Source organism: Schistocerca nitens, chromosome 2 (assembly GCF_023898315.1).
Source record: "Schistocerca nitens isolate TAMUIC-IGC-003100 chromosome 2, iqSchNite1.1, whole genome shotgun sequence".
Taxonomy (NCBI): Eukaryota; Metazoa; Arthropoda; class Insecta; order Orthoptera; family Acrididae; genus Schistocerca; species Schistocerca nitens.
Genome location: NC_064615.1, coordinates 683593033 through 683607635, shown reverse-complemented (window position 1 = coordinate 683607635; position 14603 = coordinate 683593033). Strand labels below are relative to the sequence as shown.

General features: G+C 46.1%; 1 protein-coding gene across 1 annotated transcript in view; it reads right to left on the bottom strand.

Annotated features, from left to right (window-relative positions):
- The window catches only part of LOC126234556 (glutamate receptor ionotropic, kainate 2-like), a 237767-nt gene that overhangs the window by 47689 nt on the left and 175475 nt on the right, over positions 1–14603 (bottom strand). The window contains exon 14 of the mRNA XM_049943257.1: positions 11482–11680. Within this exon, the coding sequence (XP_049799214.1) occupies positions 11482–11680 (199 nt within the window). The remainder of the gene's footprint in view (positions 1–11481; positions 11681–14603) is intronic.

The following is a 14603-nucleotide window of genomic DNA, read 5'->3' as shown; positions in this document are numbered from 1 at the left end:
TTGATGGTTTCCAATCTTGCGCAAGGATGGCTGTGTCATCCGCGTAGATTGCCATCATTGTGTTGTGTGTGGTTGGGAGATCGTTTATGTAGAGGTTAAACAGTAGGGGCCCTAGGATGCTTCCCTGGGGTACTCCCGCGTGTATACCGTGTCGTGTTGATTGTTTTCCCTGCACATCAGTGTTGAAACTCCTGTCTGTGAGGTATGAGTGTATTAGACGCAGCAGCCCGTCGGGGAATCCCGCGTTGCTGAGTTTGCGGATGAGGCCGTTGTGCCATAGACGGTCGAAAGCCTTTTCGATGTCCAGGAACACTGCCCCTATAGCTTTGTTTATGTTGAAACCATGTGTTATATGTTCAACGACCCGTAGGAGTTGTTGTGTTGTGGAGTGGTGATTCCTGAAGCCGAATTGCTCCGGTCTCAGGATGTCATTTGTTATGCAGTGCCTAGTGATGCGTTTGAGAATCACCTTCTCAACAATCTTACTGAGCGAGCTCAGAAGGCTGATGGGTCGGTAATTTTGTGGGAGGCTGTGGTCTTTCCCCGGCTTCCTGAACATCAGGACCTTGGCCGTCTTCCAAAAGGCGGGGAAGTGTTGGTGTTTTAGTATGGCATTCGTTATGTGTGTTAGGTACTCAGTTGCTTTATCCGTGAACTCCTGGAGGACACGGTTTTGAATGCCATCATGACCAGGGGCTTTCCTAGCGGCGGAATGCATTATAGCCCAGGAGACTTCGGCTGTGCTAGCATGTCGAATGTCGTCGCGCGATGGTTGGGCTAGAATGCGTGTAACCTCTTGGTCAGAAGCAAGTGTGAACACTGGATCTGATGGTACCAGGTTCGGTGTGAATGACGCTGCGAGTGTTCGGGCCATTAGTTCTGCTTTCTCTTCCGCTGAGTATGCAGGTCCGTCGGGTCCTTGAAGCGTTGGGGTGTATATTTTCTCCCTGGTGAAGTGTCGGGCTAGTTGCCACACGCCAGGTCGTGTGGTGTCCAGCCCTTCGAGTTTTTGGTTCCACTGTTGTGTTCTATGTGTTTGTATTTTATCATGTATGATGCCCTGTAGTCTGTTAATGTGCCGTTTGAAGTACGGACGCCTGGTGCGCTGCCATTGTCTCCTGAGGCGATTCCTCATTGAGATTAGGCCCAGGATTTCCTGGGGCAGGGCCGCACTGCGTTGTTGTGAGGTGCGATCAGGTATGGTGCCTGCCATTGCGTCCTGGACGGCGTTAGTGAGGGTTTCTACTGCCTCGTCAATTTGTGCTGTTTCATTAATTTCGTGTATAGGTGGGATGTGGCTATCGAGCGTTTGCTTGAACCTTGTCCAATTCGCACGCCCGTAGTCCAACATCTTGCGTTGTTCCATGTGCTGCAGTGTTTCCTCAATGTATAGTATTACAGGTTGGTGGTTTGAGGGCAGATCGTTTTCAACGGCAACGTTGAGTGTCGTTGTAATGCCCTTGATGAGGGCCATGTCTATCACGTCTGGCCTGAGTCCCCTCTGATAGGGAATGTGCGTCGGTTCAGTCGGCGCTAGTATAATGTAGTTTCTGCCAAGTGAATGTTCGTACAGTTTTTTGCCGTTGGGATTTCGTATACGAGAATTCCATTCTGGGTGTTTTGCGTTCAGATCTGCAGCGACTATTACTCGCGGTGAGATGTTGAATAATGTGCTGATATCACGTGTTGAAATGCCTACAGGGCTGTTGTATACCGATATCAGTGTGGTGTAGGCTCCGTTGAACTTGACTCTGACGGCCGTAGCCTCGATTTTTTCCAGTTCAGGGAGCTCTATGTTTGTGTGCTCAATGTCTTTGTGTATGACGATTGCAGTTCCACCTGCCACGGCGTCGCCCGGTCGGTCGGTACGATAGACACAGTAGCCAGGAAAGTTTAATTGTTTGTGCGGTTTAAGTTTAGTCTCGCTCAGTAGCGCGACAAGGATTCCCTTGCGCTCCATGAACGCGGCAAACTCTGCCCTTTTGTTGTGGATCGAGTCTGCATTCCAGAACAGGATCCGTGATAGTGTGTGCGGGTCTGCGTTATGGGCCAGGTGTGGTATATTATTCATGTAAGAGTGTGAAAGAGTGTTGTGATGGCAGTGTGTATGACAGCCCAGTATTGCCCGGGTTCGGCGCTCATGAGCTGGGTGATGAGTGTAGTGACGGCCATCAGCACCTTGGTAAGGATTTCAATGGTCGTGTGTCGGGGGAATAGTGTTTCCAATATTCCCCCAGGTGATGTGTTGGTGTTGGGTGTGGCAGCCTGAGGTGCTGTTGTGGGGTTAGCGGCCGCTTGTGCGGGTATTGGTGTGTTGTTTGGGGCGGCATTTGTGTTTTGTAACAGAGGTTGTGGCGCCTGCGTTACTTCTGTGGTGAGGGGGATGGTAGTGTGAGTTACAGTCTCGGTGTCTTGTTGACTGTTTTCCTGTGTGTTGCTGTTCTGTTGTTGCTGCGTGGCCTGTTGTTGTGATTTCGTGTTCCCCGCCCTGTGTTTGCGTGTAGGTCTATTCCTCCTCTGGGCTTGGGGTTCGGGGGGTTCTTGTGTGGATGTGTTTTCCTGTATATGGTGCGTTTCTTCGCAGCTCGTGATTTCCGGGAGTGGGGTCGTGTTGTTTGGCGGCATAGGTGTTGGTACCGATGCTTGTTGGGTTTCAGGTGTTGTCTGTGGCTGTTGTGTGGCTGTTGCAGCGGTTGTTTCACGTGTGTGTGTAGGGCGCTGAGGTTCCGCAGCCTGTGCCGTTCCGCCAGGGCGTGCAACCGTGGCAAACGTTACGCCGTTCCTTACTGGGTTCGGCGCTGGCCTTGGGCGTGGTATGTCGTACAGTATCCTGCTTTTGTCTTGTTTTCGCTTCAGCGCCTGTTTGTATGAGTTGCACTGTCTGAAGTTGGCCGCATGGGGCCCACCGCAGTTGGCACAGCGTCGCTGGTTTGGTTGTGTTTGTGTGCAAGTGTTGGATCTGTGGTTGCCAGCGCATCCGCGGCAGCGAGTTGCCAGGCCGCAGCGGAGGGCCGAGTGGCCGAACCGCTGGCAGTTGTTGCATTGTTGGGGGACGTTGGGTGGTTCGTAAAGTTCTACACGTACGTCCATCCGCAGAAAGCTCTTTATCTGCAGGATGGCGCGGGAATCAGCCGTGTCGGCTAACTCAACCATGTAGTGTGGTAGCGGTGCGTGTGTACGGAACCCTGTCATCCGGGAGGCACTTTTACAGTCGAATCCCAGATAACAAAGGGCCGCATGTACTGTCTCGTTGGGGGTGCTGGGGTCCACTCCCTTGATCACGTACTGCTGGGTTCTCTCGTCCAGCGTTCTGTACGTGTAATGTTCGATCTTCCGATCTTTGAGGAAGGTCAGAAGATCTTTGTATTCGTTGTCTGTGGCAACGTACAGTGAGGCCCTATCCCCCGAGTACTTTGCATGTAATGTGCTGTTTATGTGCCTCTCCGCGAATGCAGTGTTAAGGGCACTAAGGTTCCCGTAGTTTTGTATAACAACTGGGGGGAAACCAGTCTTGTGTTGTGTGGGCACTGTTGTGGCTTTGTGTGCTTTGTTGTTGTTCGCCACAACTGTGTTTGCGTTTTGTTGTGTGTTAATGTTGCTAGCCTGAGGTGAGCTAGTGGGTGTAGGCAACAGCGCCTTTCGGTTGCCTAGCGAGTTTGGTTGCTCGCTTGTTTGTGCTGGTGTTTTTTTGGGTCTGCGTTTTGGGCCCTCCACCTGCCAGGGCTCTGTGTAATAGTTTTCTGTGTCCACATCCGCCGTCGCTGCCTCGATCTCTTGAGGCTGCGGCGTCGGTGGGAGAATGGTGCATGACTGTCCAGTGACAGGTGAGTGTAATGTGATGCTAAGTGTACTTGTTTTTGTGGGAGAGACGTCCGCCCCGAAAAGTTCGGTGATTAGCCGGCGCGACTCGAGCTGCTTTTGCGCTTTCGCGCCAAGCTGTCGAGCGTCGCCAGCCGCTCCCTTGCCTTCGGTAGCGGGCGGGGCGCGAGTTCCGGCGGGTGCAGTCGATCCTCGCGCCTCTTGTGTTGCAGTCTTGCTGCGGGTGACAGCGGGGGAAGTGCTAGTATAGTAGCGTCCGCCATCTCGCACTTAGGACTATTTATTGGGTGGGAAGGGGGAAACGACAATTTTACTTTTCTCGAAAGGCGAGAGAAGTGTTGCTTGTTCCCTATGGAAGTGGGTGGTCCCTACTTTACGCTAACATGCGCTGTTCGTGCAAGCGCGGCACCTAAAGGAGGTGCGGAAGAAGAATGGCCTGCAGCACGCGGGCTTGGTCCCGTGAAGGAGCCCTGGTACTGCCTCAGATTCCCTAAAAGAACGTGAGAATCACGTTGGGGGCGTTGGGTAACCGGAGGCTACCGGGAGCTGCGAGCCGAAGCTCTTTCGCGGCAGTCCGCGACTGGTTGCGCGGCTTTGCGTCGAAGGGGAGCAGGCTCAACCCTTCGGCACTCGGCCGGTAGCCGCTGGGCGGCTGCGCCGGGAGCGGCTGATGCGCACTCCCCGGGCGACTGGCTGCGGAGCGCTGGTAGCGGCCGGCTGGCGCGCGGCCGGTTGGCGGCGGGGGGGGGGGGGGGGGGGGGGGGGGTAGCGGGCGAGCTACGGCTGCTGGCGGTCGGCGGCTGCGCTGCGAGGTCCTCTCCGCTCGGCGTCCACGCGACGACTCCTGGAGGCGAGCTCGCGGCCGCAGACTATATGTACCTGGCGCGCCAACGTTCGAGGGCTCCGCGGTCATTTCCGGTGCGGTTCTCCTCTTGCTACCTGCGACGGTCGTTCGCTGCAGTACCGGAAGCCAGGATCAGTTTACCTTAATCCCCTTTCTTGTTGAAACTGTTCGCGTGTTTTTGTATTTCTACAGCTTCTCTGAACAAGCACGTGTGATAGTGCTTCTCTACAGCCAGAACTTCCGTGTCGGCGAATTTTATTACGTGGTCGGTCTCATTCAGTGCGTGCTCTGCCACGGCCGATTTCTCCACCTGCCCCAACCTGCAATGTCGCTTATGCTCTTTGATCCTGGTGTTAATGGATCGTCTAGTCATTCCGACATAAACTTTTCCGCATGTGCAAGGTATACAGTATATTCCCGACATTGCAAGTGGGTCTCTTTTCTCCTTCGCCGATCTAAGACACTCTTTGATCTTCCTTGTCGGTTTGAAAATCGTCTTTACGCCGTGTATGCGCAATATACGGCCGATTCTGTCCGTCACTCTGGGAATGTATGGCAGAAAGGCCGTACTCGACATTTCTTTTTCTGGTTCCTTACTTCGCCGAGTGTTTGGCTCTGTTACACTTCTAATGTAATTTGTGGAGTACCCATTGCTCCTCAGAACAGTTTCCAGGTGTTGCATTTCTCGTTTGAGGTGTTGAGGCTCACATATTCGTCCTGCTCTCGTTACGAGCGTACTAATCATGCCTCTTTTCTGCCTCGGGTGGTGGTTTGACAGTTTGTGCAGGTATCGGTCCGTGTGTGTCGGTTTTCGATACACGCTGTGTCCCAGGTTTTCGCCGTCCCTTGTGACCAGCACATCTAGAAATGGCAGTTTCTTGTCCTTTTCTACTTCCATGGTAAATGTTATGTTGGCATGGAGGCTGTTCAAGTGTCTCAGGAATTCACCGAGCTGTTCTTCACCATGGCTCCACACCACGAAAGTATCATCGACGTACCTGTACCACACCTTAGGTTTGCAAGTCGCCGAGTCCAGTGCCTGTGCTTCGAATTGTTCCATGAAGAAGTTGGCCACCACTGGACTGAGAGGACTACCCATGGCGACGCCTTCCAGCTGTTCGTAGAAATCGCCATTCCACGTGAAATAGCTCGTGGTGAGACATGCATGGAAGAGCTTTTTGATGTCTTGCGGGAACATGGAACCGATGAGCTCCAGAGCGTCGCTGAGTGGCACTTTCGTAAATAACGAAACAACATCAAAACTGACCAGGATGTCGTTTGGCGCAAGTTTCAGTTTCTTCAGCTTCTCAATGAAATGTCCTGAGTCCTTAATGTATGTGTCGGTCTTTCCCACGTGTGGCTGGAGCAGAGAGGCCAAGTGTTTCGCCAGTTTATACGTTGGTGAGCCAGGAGCGCCAACGATCGTTAAAAACGCGAACAGTTTCAACAAGAAAGGGGAAACCCTTAAGGTAAACGGATCCTGGCTTCCCGTACTGCAGCGAACGACCGTCGCAGGTAGCAAGAGGAGAACCGCACCGGAAATGACCGCGGAGAAGCCCTCGGACGTTGGCGCGCCAGGTACATATAGTCTGCGGCCGCGAGCTCGCCTCCAGTTCACCACCGGCAATGGAGGGTGAAGCTTTGACAACGCCAGCCACTCGTGCTGGCGAAACGTCAGAAAAATCATTAGATGAACGTCGGCCGAAGAACCCGAGACAGAAGCCAATAGGCAGTTTGTCACTATTGAAAAAGTTTTAATTAAAATTATCGATCGCCCGCACCAAAGTAGCATTTCAGGGAAATCAAGGGCTGCTTTTGTTTCTAAATTCTACTATATAAACCATCAGCGGGTATTGTTAGTTCTCCTGTCTTGTTTTCTGCGCTCTGAATAAGTTGACGTAGCTTGGTTCAAATGGCTCTGAGCACTATGGGACTTAACATCTATGGTCATCAGTCCCCTAGAACTTAGAACTACTTAAACCTAACTAACCTAAGGACAGCACACAACACCCAGCCATCACGAGGCAGAGAAAATCCCTGACCCCGCCGGGAATCGAACCCGGGAACCCGGGCGTGGGAAGCGAGAACGCTACCGCACGACCACGAGATGCGGGCTTGACGTAGCTGCGGCGTGCGATATAGCGGGCATTTCAGTGTGATATGCTAGGGAAGGGATATGGGCACTTTTCTTAAACTACAAGAAAATTGACTATATGTTAATTTTTACGGGACAGACTTTCACCGTAAGGGCACGGACTAAGAATATCTGAGGAATTGTATGCGCGAGAAAAAGTAGCGCCCAGTATTAAATTCTATTACATGCCGAATAAATGGCAATAGGATCTGTGGAATATACAAAGGGGCGTTAAATCGAATATAAGAACGGAACTGGACGTAAGCTTTGTGAAAATAAAAGCGTACGAAGTTTGAATTACTGTATCGAAGTATAGTAATGGACTATAATCCTTTCTATAATATCTTTGAGTGATGAACTATAAAAATCACAGACATTTTAGTCGCCGTAATCGCTGAGAGTAATTGTAGAATCAACCCTCCTTTTCCCTCTATACAAAACGCCGTCATTCATGATCATTTAATCATTATTGAATATTCTTGATAAAAAACTAAAGTGATTTCCATAATTGTGTATTAGTAAATAACAACTAACATTCAAAGAGGTTATTAACAATCTTGTCTTTGGTGATGCAACAACAAATGAAGGGTGATCGACTGAGCAGCCCGCATCTCGTGGTCGTGCGGTAGCGTTCTCGCTTCCCACGCCCGGGTTCCCGGGTTCGATTCCCGGCGGGGTCAGGGATTTTCTCTGCCTCGTGATGGCTGGGTGTTGTGTGCTGTCCTTAGGTTAGTTAGGTTTAAGTAGTTCTAAGTTCTAGGGGACTGATGACCATAGATGTTAAGTCCCATAGTGCTCAGAGCCATTTGAACCATTTGAGAGCCGACTGAGCAAAAAGTTAACATTAATTATTACGAAAACCCGAAATTTAGTCGCCGTTGCAGTGAAGATGTTTGTGGATGCCCCATCTGATGTATAGATACAACTAAAAGTCGGGCATCTACAGCCGATAACAAAATCAATAGTTTACATCAGGGGAGTTGACGGCAGCAGATCGACTGAGGACGGTTACAACTGGCGCCCAACACGTGCCTCGAAAAAAGGTATGAAAACAATTATTACGAAATAAACAGTTGTAAAATATAATTTTTGTGATTGTGTAATGAACAGTGACTGAAAACTTTCAATTATTTGTTTCATATTCTCCCATACGACAACCCACGACGCACGCGCAACGACACAAGTTGATTGCGGACGGAAGATGGCATCTGCGAGTGCGGCCGGCAAAGAGGCGCCAACCTCCGTGAAGTACAAGACATCAAAAGCTGTAGGAAAGGTAGGAAATAATTGACTTGTCTTACTGCGGATCCGACTAGGGTAATTTCTAAGAATGATTGCCTCTCGAAGTCGCGGGACCCAAACAATACATATCGAACGCGCGATCCAAAATCGAACACGCGACTCTGGAGGCGGGCGTCATGAGTATGTTTACGGTGGTCACTACAGCAACGACAAAAGAAGAGCGTTACAAAAACACTTGCAATTACAAAGGATACGACTTACCTTACTCAAATAGCTCTAAGTACTATGGGACTTAACTTCTGAGGTCATCAGTCCCCTAGAACTTAGAACTACTTAAACCTCACTAACCTAAGGACATCACACACATCCATGCCCGAGGCAGGACTCGAACCTGCGACCGTAGCGGTCGGGCGGTTCCAGATTGAAGCGCCTAGAACCGCTCGGCGATTCCGGCCGGCGACTTACCTTACTCATTGTCGGTGTTGTCATGTGGAAGTTGGTGCGATGTGTACGCTACGGGAACAATTCCCTTTTTGCCATTAATTCGTGGAGGTGTGTAACTTAGAGCAACTAAGGGAACAACGGAAAACAGATAAAAATGACGATCACAAATAATTGATCATAACACCCGCCGCCAGAGTCGCGTAATCGATTTAGGATCGCACGTCCGATATGCATCGTTTGGACCCCGCGACTTCGAGAGGCAAACATTCTTGGAATCACCCAGACTTGTATGTTTAAAGACTTTTTATTACTGGCTGAACAGTACTTCATTGCGCTTCCTTTTAATTTTAATTGCGTGAATAAGGCAACTCCATGAAGCAGAAACTGTGTAAATAGTTAGAGTTATACTTTATTTATTATGTATTCTTATTTTGGTGTTATTCTTAGAGTGTATATTGATAACAATAAAACGGGGATACCATTTAAAATCGAATCTAGATACAAGTCTAGGGACTTTTGGGAGAGAAGATACGAGCGAGGACGAAAACCGCGTGAAAAATATAGATGTTAACAGGACAGAGCTAAATAAACTACGTAATCTTAGAGATAAAGCCTTTAGAGAGGAAATTTTAGAGTAAAACGAACAACGCGAGCTTATAGAAAGGGAACAAGAGAAACAACGCGAACTTGCCGAAAAAGCTTTTCGGGGGGGGGGGGGGGGGGGAAGATGTTAGAATTACAGAACCAACGAGATTATCAAGACCAAGAATTTGAGGAAGAGGTATTAAAGACTGTTAGTGATATTGAATCACATACTAAGAAAAGGGATGAAAATTTATCTTTGTCGGCATTTAAGTAGACATTAAGTGCAAAATCTTGCAATGAAATGAACGAAACATTGAAAAGTTCGGTCTCCAAATTAGAGTGAACGTGGAAGCAATAAAAAGAGAACAGACTAAAATAGGTGAACAGATCGACAGAGTTACTAAACAAGTAGAAGATTTAAAAATCACAAGACAGGAGTATATTGACGACTAAGATAGAGGAGGATTTGTCAGAATGGTTAGAAGCAAAGGCGGGAGAAGTTCACACGCAAGTTGAGAATGCTATCGAGAACGCGACGCTGCAAAGTAAACCAAATACACTGCGACGGCATTTGGTTTAAAAAGTGTACTTGGAAATTACATCACTTCTCGAAAGGAATGGTGCTGCAACGTATTGATGGACGATGGAAAAATAGTCCCGTGTACTGGATCACTGAAACAGACGACAGTGAACGTTGCTAACTGCAAGTATCTAGAGTACCGAAAAATACCACAGTGAATCAGATATATGACGATCAGATAGTTTGACCTAATCAATGTAGGGCTGTCTTGATTAAAGTTCTGGTACTGTTAAGACTTCCGTTGTTGTTCGAGAAAAATGTTCATTAATACTCAACTGATGTATGCAGCAGAACTTCATATATTTTGATAGAACATTTTGACCCGTTTGGTACAGTATTTTTTCAACGTGGTCAAATAAAACCATCGAATATTATTAATTTTCCAGCACCTGTACCCTTCAGATTTTGTCGTCTTTCGGATATTGGAGAAAGGGGGGGGGGAGGGGGAGATATATTAATAATTCTCTACTGCGAATGTGTAACATGATTGACCATCTTGTTACTAGAGTCTTTTCCCCATATTGTCAGCAAATGTGTATTTCGATTCTATGTGTGTTCCGCATGTGATAGTTAAGCACCAGATCGGAACTTAGAGTTAAAATTTTTTAGTTTGGCGTTAATCAGCTTCTTAGGATAGTCAAGCCGGTAAGAAAAGTGGAACACATGGCCTTCAGCGAAAACCAAAGATGAACTCTAGATTGGATGAATTCCTACAAATAACCACCATTCTAGAATTCAGTTGTCGTAGATAACTGCCATTGCTACGTGGAAGCTGTATCATCTTACTGGCTTCTGTAATGTCCCATTTCGGCTACATTAAACTCACTATTCGGCTTCTGGCGAACTTTGGTCGTGGCACTGAGACCCTCAAACATATATCAAGAAAAAGCCCACGATTGCTTCGTACACGCAAATCACGGGTTTCGCAGCTGTAAATCTCATACTGTGTCTTTTAAATGCTTGTAGTCTGTTCCAGATACAGTAGGAAATCTTCCGTTTCTAAAAAGGGTGACGTCACTTGTCGTAAAGCATGGTGAGGAAATGTTGAAAATTGACCAAATAAAACGCCGGGAAAATATTCATAAGACTGACCCGGAATTGACATTTGTTAATGAACAGGAAAACTTTCTAGCACAGGAAATGCTGGAAGCTATGATTTCTAGGCGCCAATCGATTGCTGTCACATGTCAGGCATTCGGTATTCCCCTCATGCTGTGTCCCGAGTAGTGCGCTGTGCCGTTACGTCTGAATGAATGTGAGGAGCACCCGTGTTTAGTGACTATCTAAATTCAGCACAAAATGGTGCTCATGGAAAAGCATCCGTATTCATCGTCGAGATTTATGTGAAGCAAAATTCGCGGAAAACGTACGGGGATCTGTTTGCGCAGTAATTTAAGACTGGAAGATTTTTGACAAAACCTTCAGCAAAGTCTGCAATGAAGAACTTAGAGACAAAATGGAGCGGAACGGTCTCCATTTCCAGCACCTTCTGTGCTGTTCGTTACCAAAATTCATTCTGCATATGATTGTAAATATTTTGCAGGCCAGTTTTATTTCCTCCGCCCTGCACAACATCATATGGACTCACGATGACATAACAAAAATATATGCCTTACAAAGGTGTAAAGTACAAAAAATACATAGGTAAGACAGTTGCACTGTTCACAGGTAATCTGTTAGCAGTTTCGCGTAGATGTTAACGTTTACATCCGACGATCAGCTGAAAGTTCTTTCTTCAAGATGTCCCACGTGAAACACTACATTCTTATATTATATTATTAGACGTTACTGCTAACGAATGGTCAGACTATGTTGGGGTACTTTAAAACTTGCCTTGAAGAACGCTGCCGTGGAGCCCCTGCCGAAGGTGCCGTACTTGATCTTGGTCTGTTTGGCCAAGTCCTGGACGCTGTTGATGGGTGACTCCATCCTGCTGATAGTGAGGAAGGCGGCCAGGTTGGCCGTGTACGACGCGATTGCGATCAGCGTGAAGAACCACCACATGCCCGCCAGCAGCCGCGTCGACACAGCCCTGAAAGCAGGCTGTGGCAGTTACACTTCATGGTGGCCACTTGGTGAAAACGAAATCTTATCTTCAAAACTGGAGATTATTTAACGTGTACTTCCTTGTAGATGAAAATGGTATCGTGAAAATCTGATATTTTAGAATGAATATGGAATATCATTGTTAGAACTTTCAGTCGCCACAAAACTGAATAAAATTCTCCGGAAAAAAATTGCTAGTTGGTTAACAAGTGAGTAAGACGATTTGTAAGTCTTTCAGGTGCTACCCGAGCAATGCTCACAGTGTCGTCCTCATCATGCGATGTTCAATACCACCGTCAAGCTCCAGAGCCTCATTCCTTAATCAAGGATTCAATTAACATTCACGTAATTTTGATGAAGTCAGTTGTCATCAACATTTGACTTACAAGAGTCAAAAAAATATTGTTATTAAGTTCCTCATCAGAAGACTTGACACCAAAGCTCTGACTTAAACGTCAAATCCCTCCGCAATATCTCGTAACCTGTAGGTATGTGCCACTGTTGTTGGATAAAGACATTCAGTTCGGTGGCCTCTTTGATGTTATATGAGACGAGAAGACCGTGTATCAGCATCGGATTTCGTCATCTCCCTTCTCTCTCTCTCTCTCTCTCTCTCTCTCTTTCTGCCTGTCCGCCTCTCACTATTATGAATAATATGGACAAGAAATTATACCATACAAGCACTCATCACAGAAGATATTTTAGTTCTCACTCGATAGGTAACTAATAAAGTGGAAGTTTGAGAATACTTCTCCTTAGCGAGTAAACCCCCAGGGGACTTCTCACCTAACAGTGAAGTGTACGTTATCTTAGTTAACTGGATGTAAACATAAAAGAGATTAGGCTCTACCTGGGTGCCTCACTAAACTTCGTGATTTTTCATGAAAAACCTCCGATCAAATTTTAGAAAGTGTTATTAGTAACATAAGTTCGCAAGGAGCATTAAATAAGCTCGTTGCTGAGATTTAATTCAGCTTTTAGCCACAGAAGTGTCCGGCAGCACAGTCTTTGCCTATAGCGCAAGCGTGAAAGGCCGTTCTTTGACTCCCGCCAGGGGTCACTTTGCGCACAGCTTTCATCCAACTGCGGGCGACTTCCCGCGCACGCTTATTGCTTGCTCGTAAATTTTGACACCGTCGTGCTGTTATCATCAGTCGTTTCTTGCAGCAGTGACTACAGTAACTAACACCACTTGAAGATGTTGAGCAGTTGTATCGACGAAATATTGTGGGATTTGCACAATATTGTCAAGCAGAAAACCCGAAAAATTTATTTAAAATATTATTTTGGTTTATTCATGTATTTATATCAACTGGCATCTAATCAGATATCCTTAGAAATTTATATTTCAATAACCAATCTTAAATAAGCTGTACATAATAATAATTATTGTTATTACAATTGATTATAATATTATTATTAATAAGAAGAACAGTAATAATAATAAACTTATAGTAAAAAAATTTGTTCTTGTAACAATCTTTAGTTTTTTTTTCCATAATGTGACGTTTCTGTGAAATGAGAGTAGTGAGATACCAAAAGAATTGCAGTGCAGGAATTCACAGACAAGCAAATCCGGAAAAGTATGTGGCTGCTATAGGGAACCAGCATCAAACAAAATAAGAAAACTTTAGCAGATAATATGTAAGAAAAACGAAGAGAAGCGGCAAGAATGCATGGATAGTTTTGAAAATGTGACAGAAATACTAGTTCGCTGTTGGACGCAAGGAAGCTATCTGAAAGAAATAGAAAAAGATTTTATGTTAAATATACGTTTAGCCAATACGTTCTATTGCTGTTATGGAATGATGATAGGTATTTGAAATGTGAGGCAGTATGTCGAGGACACCAGTGACTAAAAAGTCGGTGAAGAGAAAAAATCGCATCAGCCATCCTGTCACATTCACTCCAACCGAACATAGGAGGGACTTAACGTGACTAAACAACCCAACGTTACATATCTATCTTACGCAAATATTCATTGCTAGTTCGGTTCGTATGAACCTTTAGCTATTTGTGCCGTGTTAAGTTGCATCACAATAGTAAAGATGCGCCGGAATTATAGATTGGACTAGTTTTTATTTTATTTTAGGGAAGAAATTTTTCTAAATTTTGAACTGCACGTAGCAAAAGAGAGATTTCCTGCGTCTCTGACAGTTTATTTTTTCCCAGTTTAGATGTTCGTTCAAGATTATGGACTGATCTTCTAATATTACCTGATGAAGTAACTGTATACCACTGAAGAGTGTGCGAAGAACTGTTGCACAAAAATTCCGCAGTTAAAGTTTCGTTGCGAAATGAGCATGACCTGTAATTTCCTAGGGTTTACTTTGAAAGGAAGAAAGCAAGATTAAGATTTGATATCCCGACAATAATGAGATCATTAGAGACGGGCGGGTGGTTTGAGGCCCGGGTCTTGTGTTCTTCGTGATACTGAATAAAGGTTATCTTTCTTTTATATGTATAGTAGCGCAGCTATCCGACGCTGCCCATGTATTTACTTATAGCTGTGTGTCCACGTCCGTATCACGCAGTGTATGGCCTTGTGCTTCATACTTACGACGTCATACTTCCTGAGTTATGTGACGCCCAATTACATAATTTTCTAGGTACTTTCAGCGGCATGTGCGGATACTGTCTGTAAAATGTGTTGCGAATGGAGATAGTATCAATTAAGTAATAAATTTAAACGTCATGCACAATGAAGCAGTTTTTCACGCACCTCATTGTTTATGACGTCATATGTCCTGTACTGTGTATCGTACAGTAATATAATTTTCACTTATATTGCGTGATACATGTGCATACTTTCTTTAAACTGTGTCACGAATACAGTTAGTAGTAAAAAAGTAATAAATTACAACCCACTCCCCATGCGGAACTTTTACTGAATGAGCGGCGGAAAAATA